Source organism: Talpa europaea (assembly GCF_964194135.1).
Source record: "Talpa europaea genome assembly, chromosome: 1".
NCBI classification, from domain to species: Eukaryota; Metazoa; Chordata; class Mammalia; order Eulipotyphla; family Talpidae; genus Talpa; species Talpa europaea.
The window spans coordinates 137535438-137555596 of NC_140073.1; the positions used below are offsets into that span (position 1 = coordinate 137535438).

Sequence of the window (20159 nt, forward strand, 5' to 3'; positions counted from 1 at the left end):
AATGATGTTTAATGTATATATTTATAGAAACAGTTGTTTCTTACCTTTACAAGATGCTTTGGAACTTTTGACTCACTCTAGAATTATTATTTTACAATGTTCAGAAAGGTATAAGGAACATTTATTTGAAATTACAAAGAAAAAAATGTGCTAACCTTCCTTTTTCCATATATGGCTAGAACATTATGAATAAAAGGTGATAAAATCTGGATATTTACCATATAATTTGTTTTCTCTTGCAATATTCCAAATCCAGGAAACCCATTAGCCAATTTGAAACTATCCTAAATAATTATGGAGACAAGTGAGGGGCATCTAGGAAAAGGCCTTTTTTTTTTCCCTGCAGAGAAAGTGAAGCCCAGGAGGCTGAAAAGGAATGGATGGAGAAATAAGAGAAAAACCAGGAGATTCTTGCCAATAAAAATGCAAATGTCTAGAGGGTGTGATCAACAATACCATATGGTGCATAAGATTCAAACAAAATAAAGCCTGAAAAGTATCCACTGAATTTAATTTTAATAACAAAACATTTCAAATATACATGGGAATACATAATGTATAGGAAAAGAATACAGTAATTTTTTAAAAATACCTATACTCACCATCCTACTTTAGGAAACAGAACAATACCAATACCTTTGATGCCTTCTGCTCCTATCCTGCCACCAGGCACCTACGGCAGAGATTGCTACATTTCTCCAAATCCTATCTGTATTCTCCCTGTTCTAGATTTCCTGACTTTCAGCTGGGCTGATTCTGAGATTTCCTTTCATCTAAATGTTACTAAATTCTAGCTAGAAGCCCATCAAGAGAAATCATGTACAAACCCTGAAAAATGACCTAAAGAAGGTCACAAATTCATTCTTCTTCCTTGCTGCTCAGCACAATTTGAGGGTAAGTCACCATAACAATGGGGATGGAAGAGTAATGCTTACAAGGTTGGGTTTTTTTCTTTTAAAGATTTATTTATTTATGCATTCAAGAACCAGGGTATAGGCCAGAAGTGTGCAGGGTGAGAGGATTCACCAGAGACAGAGTGGGGAACAGAACAGGCAGACTGAAATACACTGCTGAGGGGAGCAGTGGGCGAGTCAGGAGAGGGCTGCTGTGCCATGTGGGTAGCTCCCAGGCCAGGGATCGAACTTGTGCTGCAGTGGCTGTTGATAGCTTCATAGGTTGTATCTTAACCCATTGAGCCACCAGGGAGGCCCTTACAAGGTTTTTAAAAAGTAGGAGGAGCCTGGTCCTAGACAATCTTGTAGAGCATAGTTACCATGTCTAGAATATTTCAATCTGCTACAAGATAAGGAAATAAATTTACATTTTGTTTATGTCACTATAAATGCAATAGGGTTTCTATAAATGCAACAAACCCTATAAACTAACACAATGTGCTAAATTATATTTTTCTATTACAATTCCACGAATAACTACTACCTGAATTTTAATTTTATTATTTCTTCATTTTCTTTATAGTTTTTCCACAAAAATATATGTAATCTATATAATTTACTATTTAAAACTGTATGATTTAAAAATGTGTATGGTTTGCACCCAACACTAATGATAAAGGACTGATCACAAAAATCTGCAAAGAGCTGATGAGACTCAACAACAACAAAGAAAATAATCCAGTCAAAAAATGGGCAGAAGAGCTTAAAAGAAACTTCTCTGAAGAGGAAATGCAAATGGCCAACAGGCATATGAAAAAATGTTCAACATCACTTGTCATCAGGGAAATGCAAATCAAAACTACCATGAGATACCATCTTACACCAGTGAGAATGGCACATATTAAAAAAACTAGCAACAACAAATGTTGGCGAGGGTGTGGAGAAAAAGGAACTCTTCTGCACTGTTGGTGGGAGTGCAAACTGGTCCAACCACTGTGGAAAGCTGTGTGGAGATTTCTGGACCTACTAAACATAGAGCTTCCATATGACCCAGCAATTCCACTCCTAGGTATGTACCCAAAGGACACAGAAACATCAATTCCAAAGAACACCTGCACCCCTATGTTTATAGCAGCACTGTTTACAATAGCTAAGCTTTGGAAACAACCCAAATGCCCAAAAATAGATGACTGGATCAAGAAGATGTGGTACATATATACCATGGAATATTACTCAGCATTCAAAAAAGATAAACACATGCAATTTGCTGCAACATGGATGGCGCTGGAAGGGATCATGCTCAGCGAAATAAGCCAAAAAGAAAAAGAAAAATACCGGATGGTCTCACTCATAGCAGGAATCTAGAAAACTTAAATAATGGACCAGGAAAATGAATAACTATAAGAAAGTGAAAATCAAAATCAACAAAAAACTATGAACCAGAGACACTTTTAGGGGGGCGGGGGCGGGAGGGGAGGGATTGGGGTCAGAATGGGGGGCTGCAATTGTATGGGGAATATAACAATAAAATTTATAAAAAATAAATAAATAAATAAATAAATAAAAAAAAAAAAAATAAAAATGTGTATGGAAAGAATATTAAATATATTTTCTTGCTCTAGTCAACATGTGTATGTGATTCATCATACTCCTTTTTATAAATATCTAGATTGTTTCTATATAGTTGTACTATTATCAACTATGCTAGTATGAATATTGTTATATTTATTTTATCTCCTGGCATATGAACATAAGAATTTCTCTAGAACATTGCTAGAAATATAATTGTTAGTTTATACAAATGCATAAATGGATATATTCAGCTTAACTAGATCACATATTGTCTTAAAAAGTAGTTAGAAATGATTTATACTCGAACAGAGCAGATCTTGGTTGTCACTGCTCCAGAACCATGCCAACATGGGTATTAAACTTATTTTTACTAATCTCAGGCATATAAATAGTGCTTTCATGGTAGATTTGTATTGCCATTTACTATTTAAGTTGAACCTTTTTACAACATATAATTGGCATTTATATTTCCATTTTTTTCTTAATGGTTTTTTTTTTTTAATAACATTGACTTACAACACTATATATGATTTAGAGGTACAGGATCACACCCTTCAGCATTATCATACCACATATATTACATACCACACTCACCACTAAGGCACCTATAAGCCCTCCACCATGGTCCATCCCTCCCTATATTTTGCTTTTCCCCTCCTTCGATTCTACTATAAGATTTCTAACGTTTATTACTTTTTTCCCTGGCCCTTTTGTTTCCCTAAACTCCATATACAAGTGAAACCATTCAGTGTTGGTCAGTATTGGTCTTTCAGTATTCAGTATTGGTCTTTCTTCTGACTTATTTCACTTAGCATAATCCCCTCCAGTTCCATCCACATGTTGCAAGATGCAAAATTTACCTTTTTTTAACAGTTGAGTAATATTCCTTGTGTGTATATACCACATTTTCCTAATCTACTCATCTGTCTTTGGGCACTTAGGTTGTCTGCATAGGTTGGCTACTGTAAATAGCCAAAAACCATAAATCTCTTAGAAGAATCTGGGGTAAATCTTCATTACTTTGCTTTAGGTAATGCAGTCTTAAATATGACACTAAAGGCATGAACAACCAAAGAAACAATACATAACCAAATTAATTAAAATTAAAAGCTCTTCATTTTGAACATCAAAATACATTATTAAGAAAAAGAAAAGACAACCTACAGAATGTAGAAAATATTTGCAAATCATTATTTATTAAGGGAGAAGTATCCAGAATATATAAAGAACTCTTTAATCTCAACAATAAAGACAAAAACTCAATTAATGAACAAATGACAGACATTTTCCAGAGAAGATATATATATATATATATATATATGAGACCATGAAAATATGCCCATGAAATAGTTCAGCATAATTAGCAATTAAGAAAATGCAAATCAAAATCACAATGAGGTTCCATTTCATATAAAGACATCTGTAATAAAAAAATACAAAATAATGTCTTTGAGAACCTCACACATTGCTGATGGGAATATAAATGGTTTAGCCATTGTAGAAAATAGTTTGGTGATTCCTCAAAAATTTAAACACAGGATGACCATATGATCCTGAAATTCAACTAGTAGGTATATCCCTTTGAAACATATTTCATAAGCAAATATATAAATTTACAAACATGTTCATAACTGTATTCTCCACAATAATCAAAAAGTGGAAATGGCCCAAATACCCATCAATATATATGTTGACAGATTGTGGCATATATGTACAATGGAATATTACTCAGTTAAAGAAGTACTAAATGCTACAATGTAGAGGAAACTTAAGAGCATTATGCTAAGTGAAAAAGTCAATTAACATAGTAAATATTGCGATATGTAAATACATAGAGGTTGGCAACCGTCAGGGGACAGGTTATGGGGTAATGGTGAGAAGGTACTTGATAGGTAAGGAGTTTTACTTTGGAGTGATGAAATCTTTTAGAAGTAGATAGTGTGGCTGATGGTTTCCCGACAGTGTGAGTGCCACGGAATTGTTCACTTGACAATGGTTCCTTCTATGTAACTTGACTTTCATCACAGTAAATTATTTTTTAATGTGAACTGATAGGGATACAAGATATTTCATTGCACTATTGCTTATAAAAGCAAATACTGCAAATAAACCAAATGTTTACCAACTGGAGACTAAATACATTAGTCTATCTATATACTGGAATTCTGTAAGAAGGAATGAAGCAGCCCTTTACAAACTGATATGAAAAAAATTAAGATGTACTAGTTACTAGGAATAAAATACATGGCATAGAAAAATTTAAATGCTATTTTGTTAAAATGTAGGGGCAAATTACATACATTCACTTACATATGTATACAAATTGAATAATGCAGTAGAAGCCAATAACGGTTACCTTGTTTGTGAAGGGGGTACCTACATAGAAACAGGACTTTTCCACTTTTCCGTTTACACCTTTTCAAATTGTTCATTTTGAATAATATATATTAATTACTTAAATTAAAAAGTTACCTTTTTGTGGGGAATCTGGCAAGATGGCAGCAGAATGAAGATGCTGAGCTCCTCCATATACTCACAACTAAACTGTGACAAAACAAAGCTAGAACCCCCCGAAGGAAAAACAGCAACCATGGAACACACTAGGCTCAACATCCAGCAAAAAAGGGTAGGAAAAACTTTAAGTGAACTGTGTTTAGCAGTGATGCTGGGGCAGTGCAACCCACATGAAGGTTAACTCAGGCACATTCCAATATCAGGGTCTTTTGAGATCCAGCACAGCACTGAATAGGGGACGTTCAGGGGTGCTGCCTCTACAGGGCTGGGATACAGAGTGAGGATTACTGGCTTGAGCATGAGGCTCTCAGTATGGAACAGCTGAACCTGAAAGGGTGGAAACAGGTGAGATCACCTGTGTCTCTTCATAGATGCTACTACTTGAAGCGGAGGCCAGATACTCAAAACACCTGCCACTTGCAAGCCCACGGCTAAAACCAAAACAACAAATGAATACTTGCATAATCAAAAACTCAAATACCTGCTAATAACAGGGACAGATACCTCACGACAAGGCTTTATGATGGAAAAGACAACAAGTCCCAGACTATCACCCCATTTAAGCAACAATCCATGTCCAGTGCTGTATCACCTAGTTCTCAGAAATAGCCTAGAGGGGAAGCAGACATGAGACTATACAAGAAACTAAGGCTGAGGAGCCGGCCTAGAGGAGGGATCCACAGTGATCTCCCACCCAACATTGGTAACCACAGCACAGTGGGAAGCTTGACTCCCTGATGCTCACTAGAGTAACTCTTGGTGTTCTACTGCCTGGGTTTTCTCTTATCCCTAAAACCAGTTTGCCAATCACTTGATCAGGTGCAAAGACAAAAATCTGAAAGTCTAGCCCTATTAAAACCCACAAAATTTTACAACAAAGAGACACACGAACATACCTCAAATGCTGGAGAAAAAATAAATAAATAAACAAACAAACAGATAAATAAATAAATAAATAAATAAACCCTGAGGGAAGTTTCAATTCATCAGAACTGCAAAACATGACTGAAGAGGAGTTCAAGGTAACTGCCATAACACTTAAGAGAACTCCAAACAAAACAAAACAAAAAACCAAAAAAACAACAAACAATGGATAAACAGCAACAGAATAAAAATAAAGAAAATATGAGGCAGCTACTAGAAGTAATGGAGCAAAGAAACACTGTAACTGAACTAAAAACACAATAAGGCCATTTGGGTTAAAGCCCTTTGGGATACTATAAAGAGAAACAACATCCTTCTCAGGAGGAGAAGAGAAAGGCACAGAAAATTTAAATAAATAAATAATTGCTGGAAATGATTTCAACCTGGGATATAAGCCAGATATCATCATCCAGGATGCCCAACGAGTTCCAAAAATACTTTTTTTGAAAGTCTCTAGCAAGTTCGCTATATACTTCACCCATAGAAATTTAAACTTTTAAAATTATTAAATGTAATACAAGAACAGAACATTATCTGAAATCAAAGTGTATAACAAAGAATTATGAAGTAATCATATGTAACCAGATCACGAAACAGAACACTGCCTGTACTCCAAAATCCTATGCAGCCCTTAATTGTAAGCCCTTTCACCAGAGGTGAAAGCCCTGGTGAAAGGCCTTCGCCAGAGGTAAAATAACTGACTTATCAGTTATTTTTCTTTATATGTTTACCTTATATTTGTGTAATCATAAGCAGTATTAATTGAAGTTTTACGTATTTTTGAACTCAGGGTAAAAGAATTTGTTGTAGCATGTTCTGTACACATTGTGATATCGTATTGATGAACCACTAGATTACTCCCAGTTTGTAGCTATTACAAACAGTGCTATTCTGAACAATGTTATGCATAATCTGCTGTTGCACTAATCCCATAAAATTCTAAGGTATCTTTCTAGAAGACTAATCTTAAATTATAGGTACATCTGTCTTCAACTTTACCATAAAATACCAAACTTTCTGTCTTCAACTTTACCATAAAATACCAAACTTCTTATATAAGTGTTTGGACCAGTTACTTTTCCATCAGCACTGTGTGAGATGCCTATTTTTCTATATCTACACCAATAATTTATATTATTCTACTTTTATAAAGTTCCCAATATATTTTCCTCATATGGATAACCAATTTTTCTAGCACCATTAATTTAAAATAGTATTTTTATTGGCTGCTCTCCAGCACATCTTTCTCAAAACAAATGAGCTTATCTCTGATCCCTGTATCATTTTGTTTTCTAACTCTGAACCCTTGTGCCAATACCCTAGACTTAATTTTTATAATTTTTAAATGCTATTTGGGATTTAATAGAGCAAGACCTCCCACCATGTTCTTTGAGAATGTGATATTTATTCTTTATCTATTGCATTGTCATATAAATTTTAAAATGTGTCAACTTCGAAAACAGTATGTATGTATACATGTACAGAAATACATAAAAGAAACCTCCTTTTGAGATTTTGATAGGCATTGTATTAAAGCTATGAGTTGTAATGAGTTGATGTGGAAAGGACTAATATATTTGTAATATTGTAGTATTCCTATTTATGAATATATTTTATCATTTATATAGATGTTCTACATTTATCTCTTGATAAAATATATTTTTTTCAGTAATGAATTTTTATATCTTTGACAAGATACATTACAAAGTAATTGATAGTTTTTTATATTACTTTAACTGGTACTTAGCTATAGTAAATGGTGCTGCTATAAACATAGGCGTGCAGGTGCCCTTTGGAATTACTGTTTCTGTGTCATTTGGGTAAATACCTATGTGTGGAATTGCTGGATCATATGGAAGCTCTGTGTTTAGTAGGTCAAGAAATCTCCACACAGCTCTCCATAGTGGTTGGAGATATAAGAATTATTTTTATTCTTTAAATTTTACTACAGTGTAAGCAAGTTAAGTCTACTACACCTATTTTCATAAACACAGATAAACCCATTGTAAATTGGAAATAGAATAAGTTGAAAATGTGTTTAATACACCTACTCTACTGAACACTACAACTTAATCTAGCCTAAATGTGCTTAAAATACTTACCTTAGCCTACAGCTGCATAAAATCTTCTAACATACAGCCTATTTAATATAAAAATATGAAACATTTCAGGCACAGATGTAAAACACAAAACAATCCAAAAACATACTGGCAACACAGTACACCAGTAGAATATCAGTTGTTTATCCCTATGATCTTGTGTCTGACTAGCAGCTGCAGTTTGTTGCTGCTGCCCAGCATCATGAGAAAGTATTGTACTGCATCTTGCTATCTTGGGAAAAGATCAACATTCTAAATTCTAAATACGTTTTCTACTGAATACAGAGACTGCTTTCATATCATAAAATTTTTAAAAATCCTAAACTGAACCATTGTAATTTGGGGACCAACTTACATGTGTGTACATATACATATATATATGAAATGGCTCTGGATTACATGCTAAAATTTATGAACAATGAAAAATTTCTCCTATTCAAATAGTTTTACATCCAGCATTCCATAGTTCTAATGAGACAATCTTTTAACTTTTACAGGAACAGTTTCTCAAAATATAAACCGCATTTTTCAGAGTGACAGTATCAACTAGAGACAACACAGTCTAGTTATAATTGCATAAAAGCAAGATCAGGAAAGAAAAATGTTAGGGAACTTACATGGGTACACAGAAAGTTTACTTAAGAACACGAGACACCAGAGGGGATAGGAAACACCATGAGGGAAGGAAGATGATAAAAAAAACAAGTGGAACTCCTGCAAATAAGGTTTCATTTATTTAAAAATTTTGCCCAGATCTTGATGATTACAGTACAGTGATTCATAATTTGTACTCTGGGGCTACAAGTATTAATAGTAAAGTATTAATTACCACCACTGCCAACCCCCAATATGGAGGAACATGGTTGGGAGCATGACCAAAAGACTGGGCTTTTTCTCACCTCCTTCCTGCATTCCCAGCCAAACCATCTATACTTATATCAATTGCATATAAAAATAACCTCTAACTGATTGAATTCCCTTGGTTTATTCTTGCTCCAATACCGCCTTTATTAATGAAAATCTTACAATAAGATAAAATCACTAAAAAATGAAACTATTATGATCAGTATTCTAAATAAACGATTTGAATGCTCAGTTGCTCACAACCTGTTTCTGTAGAAAACTGTACCCAGTTTTCTAACCTTGACAGAGCCTCTGTCTTATCTTAGTGGGAGAGAGAACTTTCCCTGCCAGGAGTTAGTCAGGGTAGCTCTTGATATCTAGACATCAAAAGTGTAGGATCTAAAATTGGCTGGTTTTGAAAATGCAGAGTATCAAGAAGGGGCTGAAGAAATATATGGTCATATAAATATTTTTTCTTAAATTATTAATTGCAAATTAATTATACTTTAAAGAGCATTACTAGCTCTGGTTGCATTTTTTTAAAAGATTTATTTATGCATACAAGAGCTGGGGTACAGGCCAGAGGTGCGGGGGGGTGAGAGGATTCACCTGAGACAGAGTGGAGACCAGAACAGGCAGACTGATCAAAGTACACTGCTGAGGGGAGCAGTGGGTGAGTCAGGAGAGGTCTGTTGTGCCATGTGGGTTGCTCCCTGGATGGCCAGGAATCAAACTCGTGCTGCAGTGGCTGCGGATAGCTTCATAGGTTGCATCTTAACCCTTGTGCCACCAGGGAGGCCCAGCCATGGTTATATTTTATTTTTTTTTTATTTTTTTTTTTTTTAATAGAGGCATGCTTTATTTATTTGTTTGCTGGTTTGTTTGTTTGTTTTGTTTATACATGCACTGGGTACAGTCAGAAGTGCGGGAGGGAGGGTGAGAGAATTCACCAGAGCCAGAGCGGGGAGCAGAACAGGCAGAAGGACCGAAGTACACTGCTGAGGGGAGCAGCGGGCGGCAGGAGAGGTCTGCGCGCCATGCGGGACCCTCCTCCGGTGGCCGGGGAGCAGCCGGGGATCGAACCGGCGCCGCAGAGGCCGCGCGCAGTTTCGCAACCCAGCGCTCAACCGCTGCGCCACCGGGGAGGCCCCATGGTCATATTTTAATACTTATTCTTGAGTTTCTTCTGGAAAACATATTACTATCCTATCTATGTTTGTCTATGCATTCTCCTAAACCTCAAGATACTTTACTATTTAGCTAGATCAAGCAATATTAACAAGCAAAAATTGCAAAGATTCTTGAAAAATAAAGCATTGCAATAATGAATAATTAAGTAGATGTCGACAGCAAAATATGTGATTCAGTTGGAAGAGTAAGAAAGTCAAATAAGAAGGAAAAAGGCAAGCACTAGATGATTTCACTCATATGTGGGATATAGAAAAACAAAGGAACAGACAAAACTAAACCAACCAAACCCTAGAAAATGGACAGTGGAATTTAAACTACTAGGGGGGAGAGTAAGGGTGGGTAGCAAAAGGAGACAGTGTCCCAGCGGACTATGGTAGAGAATTATGAGGGCTTTGGTGGTGGAAGTGTTGTGCTAATAACATGTGAAGAGGTGTGAATCTGTACCTCTAAGTCACAGTGTCGTAAATTAACATTCCCTCAATAAAAAATACAATAGAAAAAGAAAATAAAAAAAATGTAATAGCTTTAGTAAGTTCATGGATTTTTAACAACTGTGGCTATGGGTTTAGATTTCATAAGAAGAAACAATCTGAAACAATTATGAAAAAATTCAAGTCAGATGTTTTACTCAAGTATATGAAAACAGAATTAATACTTACAGAAAGCACTAACTTTCATTACCATTTATTTAAAATAATGCAAAATATATGCATTTTTTCATTCCATTTTGTGCTTGTTTGCCCATACAAAATGAGGTGTGAATATTAAATAAGGAATACATGTAAAGTATTTATAAGTAAAACAGTACCTGTCATATGATAATTACTTAATAAATATTACCCATTGTTATTTGACATCCTCATTAAAGACTAGTAATGTAAAAAGAGGAAGATCAAGTGAAATGCATACTAATTTATGGTTTTTATTATTTTGTCCAGCAAAGGGAGCAAAACCTCTGTAAATAATGATTCTAAATAATTATTACAATCCTTTAGCTTCTATTCTTTCATTGTGTTGCTCTGGCAGAACAATTAATGTAACAGCTGCCTGTAGAAATATGGAGGATACAAAGGGAACATAATAAACTCATTGATCTGGTTAAGGAGGTTTCTAGACAGAATGTGCAACGTGCCAAATGGTTTTATTTAATTACTAATGATAAAGTATGGAAGGAGTAGAATAAGCTTCAAAAGGAGCTATTAAGTTTTCAACTACAACTTAGAAGATGTAAGAGTCAAGCCTTGCTGGATGCAAAAATAAGACTTGCCACTTTGCAGTCACTCCTGACAGGAAAAAATTCACACAAAAGAAATTACATGAGTGCAAGATTTCAAATCCAGGGAACTGCCAGTAAAACTGGCCTTTGTATCACAATTTCAAGAGTGAAGCTGTTAAGACCTTAGAAAGGTTTGAGGCCATGTCCACAGATCCTGACATCTCGAATTCCAAGATTATTAATTTTTTTTTTGGTGATTTTATTTTTTTATTTTTTTTTTGAAGCCTTCCTTCCTTCCTTCCTTCCTTCCTTCCTTCCTTCCTTCCTTCCTTCCTTCCTTCCTTCCTTCCTTCCTTCCCTCCTTCCCTCCTTCCCTCCTTCCCTCCTTCCCTCCTTCCTTCCTTCCTTCCTTCCGCTTCTGGGTACAGTCAGAAGCACGGGAGGGTGAGAGAATTCACCAGAGCCAGAGCAGGGAGCAGAGCAGGCAGAAGGACCGAAGTACAAGGCTGCGGCAGGAGAGGTCTGCACGCCACCCTCCTCCGGCGCCGCAGAGGCTGGGGGCAGCTTCGCACCCCAATGCTCAACCGCTGCGCCACCAGGGAGGCCCAAGATTATTAAATCTTAAAGAATATCAATGATACCCTCTAGACAGAAGTGCATCCACATATCTCAGGGTTATTGACTCACAACAGCTCACAGAAGTCCAAATTTAAGAAGGCTTTGACTTGAGATTTTTGTTCATTAGAGTTTATTTAAATGAGACATAAAAAGACTACAAAGTTTTAAAGACTTGAATTTGAACTAAGACAACATGAAAAGGCCTCTGACCTTTAGCATTTTACAGGCAAAAAGCATGTTGAGAAAACTAATACATATGCAAAAAAGGGGGGCTCTTTTTTAAGAAAAAGTTACATAAACAATGCTGCCAAAAAGCCACAAGGAAGAGCTAACAGCTGCAAAGAACCTGCTAAATTGTGTATTTCAGAATTTTTATATTCCTTCCATTTACCTGTCTGATCAGAGATTACCTATTTACCTATTCTGATTATCCCTGCCTCACTCTCATTGGCTTTATAAATAGCTATTATCTACACCTACATCTATATCTGTGTCTACATGTACATCTATATAGCAAATGTATTCACTCAGGCACATGAAAAACTGTTGAACACTACTTACCAGGGAAAAGCAAGATCAACTACAATGAGACACAATCTTATTCCCATGAGAATGGTCCACAACAACAAAAAAAAATCAGAAACAACAAAATGTTAGTAAGGATGTGGAAAAAAGGAACCCTCATACACTGGTGGAAATGTAGAGTGTTCCAGTCCATATGGAAAATTATACAGAGGTTTTCTCAAAATATTAAAAGGAGATATGCCATATGATCCAACAACTCTACTCCTTTGTATTTTTCCAAAGAATACAAAAACACTAATTTGAATATATGCCCTCCTATGTTCATGCAGCACTATTTACAATACCCAAGTTATGGAAACAACCTAAGTGATCAAAGAACATGTGAGTGGGTTCAGAAGATGTGGTACATATACATGATGGAATCCAACTTAGCTATTAAAAAAGACAAACTCTTGCCATTTGTGAAAACATGGATGTGACTGGAGGAGATTATGCTAGATAAAAGAAGTCAGAAGGAGAAAGACAAACACCAGATGATTTTACTCATATGTAGAATACAGAGAAACAAAACAATGGAATTGGCAACACTACACCAAAACAAAACCTAGAAATGTGACCGCAGAATTAGGCTGCCAGAGGTGGAGGGCAGGGTGGGAGCAAAGGGGCAGCTGATCTGAGGTATATTATATAAGGCTGTGGGTGCCCTGGAGTAGACAGGGCATGGTGAGGCACACCTGAGGAGGTATTCCCTTGAGTCATATACAGTGCTGTAAATCAATGTAACCTCAATAATAAATAAGAGTTTCATTCTCTTCTTACATTGCCCATGTATTGCATGTTTTCTACTTTATCCATTAAAGATTTTAACTATTATTTATAGTTATTTAAGATAATATCAACACATTCTTTTTTGTTTTTTAAAGATTCATCTATCTATACTAGAGCTGGGGCACAGACCAGAGGTATGGGAGGGTGACAGAACCTACCAGAGACAGAGCGGGTTGCAGAACAGGCAGACGGATCGATACACACTGCTGAGGGGAGCAGCGGGCGAGTCAGGAGATGTCTGCCGCACCATGTGGGTAGCTCCCTGGCCGGCCGGGGATCGAACCCACGCCACAGAGGCTGCAGACAGCCCCACAGCACTGCACTCAACCAGCTGCGCCACCAAGGAGGCCCAATAATAGCAACCCATTCTTTGTCATATTTGACAAAGATAGTTATGGTGCTTGCTTTGTCTCTTCAGAGTGTTTTTTTCCCTTGCATTCCCTGTAAGTTTTTGTTGATAACAGACATGATATATCAGGTAATAAACAGACCTTTGTCATAAGGTGTTATGTTAATCTCACTAAGCCCACTAAGAGTTGGGCTACGTTTGATGTCTGCTGTAGTTGTGGGTGCCTGATAATTCAAATTCCTCTAGTGTCCTTGTTTTTGCCTCCCCTGGTAACTTCTAACCTCTTTAAGCACTCCTCAGACAATCTGTGGCTTGCAGCTGTACCCCACTGTCACTACACTAGAGTCCTGTTGGTGTGGTGTTAGGGAGAGAAGCATGTCTACTAAAGTACCGTAATTTACTCTGATCTTATGATTAAATCTCAGGTCAATGTGTCCCGGGACTTTGACTTTAAGAAGTCATTACTCCCATTCCCTTTCAGGTAACACAGAAAGGCTACAGGAGGCCGAAGTGGGAGAAATAATCTTCTCCCATGTGGAATTAGGCTCTGATAAAAATTTTCTCCTAAAGAGAAGGTCTTTTTTTTTTATCTTTTTTTAATTATTTTTTACATCATTTTCATTTTTAAACAATATTTGCGTCCCTTCCTCCACCCTCTCCCAAGAATAGGTCTTTTTATAGATAGACAATGCTCTGGGTTTATTTCATAATGGTTACTCTTCCTTTTCTATGGTAGGCCACTAGGGATCCTTCTTGGCTCTTCAATGTGAGAACCTAGTGGGATGTCAGAGTCCATGAAAGTGTGGGATCGCCTTAAAATTGTGGCCTCTAAAAGTTTCTCATTCTCAAGCTAGCCCCTTCTTAGCCCCCAGCATTTCTTCAAAATTACCATGTAAGTGTTTCTGCTAATGGTTGCTGTGGTTTCAGTTCTAGCTAAACAGATCTTGGTTGTGACTCTCTGGATTTGCCTGTCTCTCCATATTTTGAAGTGGCAATCGCCCTTAAATTTCACATCTCTGACAGGCTTATGAAAAAGCACTGGTTTTCAGTTTGTTCATCTTTTTGTTGTTGTAAGGACAGAAGTGACTCCCAAGCTTTTTATATGTTGAAACTGAAACCAGAAGTTCTGCTCACATCTTTAACAGTATAATTTTTCTTTTACAGTTTGTACATGTAGTTGTTGTAATAAGAGTGATGATCAGCCAACTATGTATTCTATTGTACCTAGTATTGGAAGACTCCACTTCTTTCCATTGCCCTTTTATATATTCAGATAATGCATCCCTGGCCAAAAAACTATAGTGATAATGTATTTATCTCATGGGATAGCTACAGTGATACTCTATCTAGTTTTGATACAGTAATACTGTATCTAGTTTTCTGACCATTGAAGTTTCTTGCCCAGTCATTACTATAATTATTGCAATGATTCTCTAATTTCACTGCTGATACCATATTTATTAACCAGCATTTATTCTCCTATATAGAAAAGTTCTCCTTTTCCCACCATCCCACCTTTCCCCCCTCTATACCCCAGTAGGTATTCATGACTTCCTATTTTTCCGATGAATTATTACAATTCTTAGTTATTGCAAAATCCAGTTAGTCCCAGACTAGGCCAATTGGAGCTTATTCAAGCTATCTCTTACATTCTTTTGACATGTTCTCATTATTTCTTGTGAACACCACCAAGGTTTCTGGCAGGCTCATCTCCTATCTTCTCTTCTGCAGCCCTAGATACCAGCCTATTCTCCAAAGATCTCATTCTTTTTAGTGGGGAATGATATTTGAAAATAGAAATGAGCACCAGATGTACTCACTGCTGTCAGGATAAGTTCCAATCTATACCTATTATATCCAATTTGGAAGTCAGTGGCTAGTTTAATGAAAATTAATAAACTAAAAAATCAGGTCCTAAGCTGCACTTGCCATATTTCAAATGCCGAATATAGCTAACATACTGGATCTCAGAATTTATAGAATATTTCCATCATTATAGAGTTCCATTGGAGGTTATGCTTTCGATTCTTTTCACAAGGCAAATCAAAATTCTCTCTTTCAAGAAAATATCAAAATCAACAAATAACGATGAACCAGAGACACTCTATGGGGGGTGGGGGCGGGGAAAGGAGGGTTGGGGTCAAAATAAGGGGGTTGTAATTGTATGGGGAATATAAAAATAAAATTTAAATTAAAAAAACATTCTCTCAAGTTCTTACTGTCCATTGCTTTTTAAATCTTTCTATAGCCTATACTATATTAATTCTTTCAGACATTAAGAGCAATTATTTAAAAATAGCCGTTTCAAACAATTATTTATTGAGTACATGCTATCAACTGGATAGTAACTGTTTAAGACCCTGTAGATTCAGAAATATACAGTCGTGATCTAAGAATTTACAGTATAAGAACATAGAGCAATAAAGTGATTATAAAATAATGACTAATATTATAACCCAGGGAAGTATATCAACATATACCCCATAGTGAGGATACCAAGGAAAGTTTCCTGAGAGAAATGACATCAAGTTTAGACAAATAAATAACTATTTTCCTGGAAAATAGTTTATTCAATTCTGTTTTTTAACAATGAAATTATAAAACTGATTTCAAGAATAATTATTGCTCTGATCAACTTTAAAGAAATTTTCAATAAATAAAATATTATTTCAGATACAAGGACTTTAAATAAAAATATTTTCCCATTGAGTTATGGAAAATTTTTAAAATTCTGAAAGAAATATTTTCATGTTGGGGGATCATATTAATAATATGAACTATTGAATTGTAAAAATCAGTCTATTCATAAAAACGAATGTCAGAATCCACATTCCTAGTTATAATTTAATACCATAAAACCAAACTTAACATTGGTTCCTAGCAAAACAAATTATCTTAATTTTTATATAAATATACTTAAAATAGTGTAATAGTAATTAGAAACAAGAAGAATTTCTTTCCTTTATTATTTCAAAATATAGTAGGAAAAAAAAGCACATCATACAACAAGAATTAGAGATAACTTGTTTTGCCCTTCACCATAGTGGGTTCAGATGTGCACTGAAAAAAAGTCTACCTGATATTTTGCAAACAAGTCAAAATATGCTTTTCAAAATAGATGTTTTTAATGAAGTACACTTTTTTGATATAAAGTGGAAGCATGGACATCTAAAATTGCATTGCTTAATTCTAGAAAAAGGAAAAGGTGTGCTCACCAAGATTAACAAATACCAGGCCTGAAAAAGAGCAACTTCACTTCCTCCAAAACTACAGATAGCTGTACGGATTTTCTTTCCTCTTTACTAATCAAAAGACAAATACGTAGTACTTGTATTTTCCTTATTACCCTTACCAGTAAAATCTGAGAAATATCATATTTATAAATTACATTGTTAAAGCTTTCTAGGCGTCATTATTATAAATAACTGTATTCAATGCATAGTCTCATATGAGAAATATATTGATGAAAAAAATTTTTCGTGTTTATCCAGAGATGACCTTACCTGTGGAGTCCAATAAAAAGTGGGGCTCAATCTGTAGAGCTTTCGTTTGTGGAAACTCTGAAGCGGCCTTGTTCGAGCTGCTGTACTCATAATAGTCAAGGATGGAGATTTCAATCTTGTCCTGTCTTTTCTCCTTTTCTTACTGTGCTTCTGGTTAAGTAACCAGCTACTGGTGGAAGAGAGCTCATCTAAATTCTCTGAAGCACTGAATTGCCATGAAATAATTGAGAAGAGGGTGGGTGGGGGGAAAACAAACAAAAAAGACAAAGAAAACTAAATGTAAATCGCCTCAATTTATTATGATAGAAGAGTATTAATTTTAGCCAGTTTTGCGGTAACAATTGGTGAAAGAATGTATATTAACAAGGGATTACATACATTAGCTATGAATATAATTTCTGCTTCTATTTTCTCTATAAAACAAATATCCCATTCAGTTAGAAATGTCCATATCAGTTCATCAGTACAATATAAATGTTCATTGTAAATCAATTAATTCATATAGAGCATGTAATGTTCTAATTACACTGAATTCTTTTTGCATATAGTGAAATTTTAGCTTTAAAAAAGTTTAAAAGTATCATCATTTTATCATTAATTGCTCTTAAATATGTACTACATACTATTTCAGTTAATTTGGAAAGAGAGGTATGATTCTATTATATCTTAGAATTTTTTTACCTTCTGATGATGTAGAAGCCATAACTACAATATAACAGCACACAAATTATACATGAAAAAAGCATAATTTTATAATTATTCTTCATATTAATTTTAAACATTTAAATTTTTGAACATCCAAAAATCAGGAAGAATTTAATCCTCATTGTTGCATACATTTAACTTTATTTATATCAATAGTGTATAAAATATAATTAATATTCCCAGTTAGTACAAGATATCAAGTTCAACCTGATTTATATAGACAAAAGCTAGTCAATTTTGTAATGTCAAGTCAATCTGCTATAAGCAATACTGATAATTAGCATATCGTTTCAAAATGTGCTGTCTGGTTCAAGTAAAAACAGTATTAAATAGTTAACATAAAAAACAGTTTTACTATAGTACTAATGGTTTAAAATAGTATTTATGGCTGCTATAAAATACTCATTAGCTTGTAGATGAAGCAAGTAAATCAAGAAAGATTCACATTGTGATAAGACACCAGATATAAAGGTACCTGAAGGCCTATGCTTGTGAAAACAAAGAGAATAATATGTAATTTTGTCACTATCAAACATTTATATCTAGATAATTAAGTATACACTGCTGGTCAGACCAATACAGGGACAAGAAATGACAATTACTTCACTTTTAAAATATTAATTTTAGTCTTCTAAGAGCTCAAACCAAGAATGTTTTAGTGCCTGTTAACAAAACATTCTAAAGATTTTCCAAGAAAGGTTTAAAATATAATGGTTTTCTCCATAGATGCAACCTCATGTTCTGATGCTACTTTGTGTAGTAATACATAAATGTGCTATCTACGGAAAACTTTATATCAGTATGCTTTTAGGAAACTAGCCATGGAGCTGGATCATCATGGTCAAGAGTGGGCCATAGGCACAGATGATCGCTGATATCAAGTTAGGCTCTGTGCAGGTCAGGTGGCTGGCAGAGAAGAGAATCAAGGTCCAGGAGGAGGGCAGTTTCAGAAGGCAGTACTAGAGGTGATCTCGTCAGAAGACCTAGAATCTAGAAATGCAGGAACAGAACCAACACAAAAAGAGGTTCTTTGTCCAGGAAGTTCCCATTGTTTTAGAGAAAAACACTTAAATTCTTAATTAATGTAAGAGGCCCTGATTGGATGGGCCCCTGTCATCATTCTCCTGCCAGATCTTGCATCATGTTCTCTGCTGTTCCCGATCTTCTAGTCACACTGCTTCCTTTCATTTCAAATAACTCACACTCATAGTATAAGACCTATTTTATATGTTATTTCTGCTTCCTGGAATTTTCTCACATCCTCCTTCACCTATATAATTCCAATAATCATTTGGCTCCCAGTTAAGTCAGTTCCTATGGGAGGTCTTTTAGCCTTTGCATAATCTCTCTACAAAGACAAAGACAAATCCCCCTAGGAGCTATGATAGCACTGTTCATTTCCTTCAGAGCATTTTTCATGATGATAAATTTATATTTAGTTGTATGAATATTTGATTAATGCCTGTTTCCCATTCTGGACTAAGTAATGCAAAGACTGTGATCATTTATTCTTGTATCAGAAGTTTCTAATATTGTGCCTTGCATACAACAGATTCTCAATAAATACTTGTTGGACACACACACACACACACACACACACACACACACAGAGGCAGTTTTAACATTCCAGCTCTGTGCTTATTAGTACAGTACATATACAACACACTACACCTAAATAGTAACTTTTTAAAGTTTGTTTTTTATAAGAAAATACAATCAAAATTTATCTTAGTTTATCACATGTGAAAATCATAAATTTGTAAGAACAGTAAGCACAGTGAAAGGTTAAGACATTTTGATTTATAAAAGACCAAGACATAGGTATCAAGTCTAAACAATTTCTTCTAATATGAAAAGAACAAAATGAAGGAAAGCTTTCAGAAAATAATCAAAAGTCATGAGTTCACATTTTATTAACACTTTAATTTTTTCTAATATTTATTCAATAGAAAACATTCTGAATGCCTAAGCAGTTAAGATGAATTAATTCTCTTAATTTCCAGTGGAACTTTAGTAAGCATAAAGGCAAAGAGACTAAGAAGCCAATGTGAAAACTATATTTTTCTGAGAATTGAGATACAATTTGTCAGAAATTTCTATCTAGTCCACAATTTGGGAGATACAGTTCGAATTCTTCAATATAATCTCCATTTTTCTGATATGAGATAGTTTAATATTGGGACTTTTTATTTTACAAATCACTAGCTACTACTATTTTTTTACTTTAAAGGTAAATTTGAAAATAGAAAAGGTTGAAAAAAAAGCTAAAATATTTTCAAAATCCCATCCTCTAAACAGAAACATAGCTTTCATTAAATATTTGATTTTTATCCTTCAAGTCTTTTTTTCATGAAATCATTCTGTGCAATGATTTTGGTA

At 35.0% G+C, this 20159-nt stretch overlaps 1 protein-coding gene across 2 annotated transcripts in view; it reads right to left on the reverse strand.

The window, feature by feature from the left end:
- The window catches only part of KANSL1L (KAT8 regulatory NSL complex subunit 1 like), a gene marked incomplete at both ends in the record, with an annotated part of 80610 nt that overhangs the window by 22769 nt on the left and 37682 nt on the right, over positions 1 to 20159 (reverse strand). For both annotated transcript variants that reach the window (XM_084251996.1, XM_084251995.1), the window contains one exon: positions 17076 to 17280. In XM_084251996.1, the coding sequence (XP_084108122.1) occupies positions 17076 to 17280 (205 nt within the window). The remainder of the gene's footprint in view (positions 1 to 17075; positions 17281 to 20159) is intronic.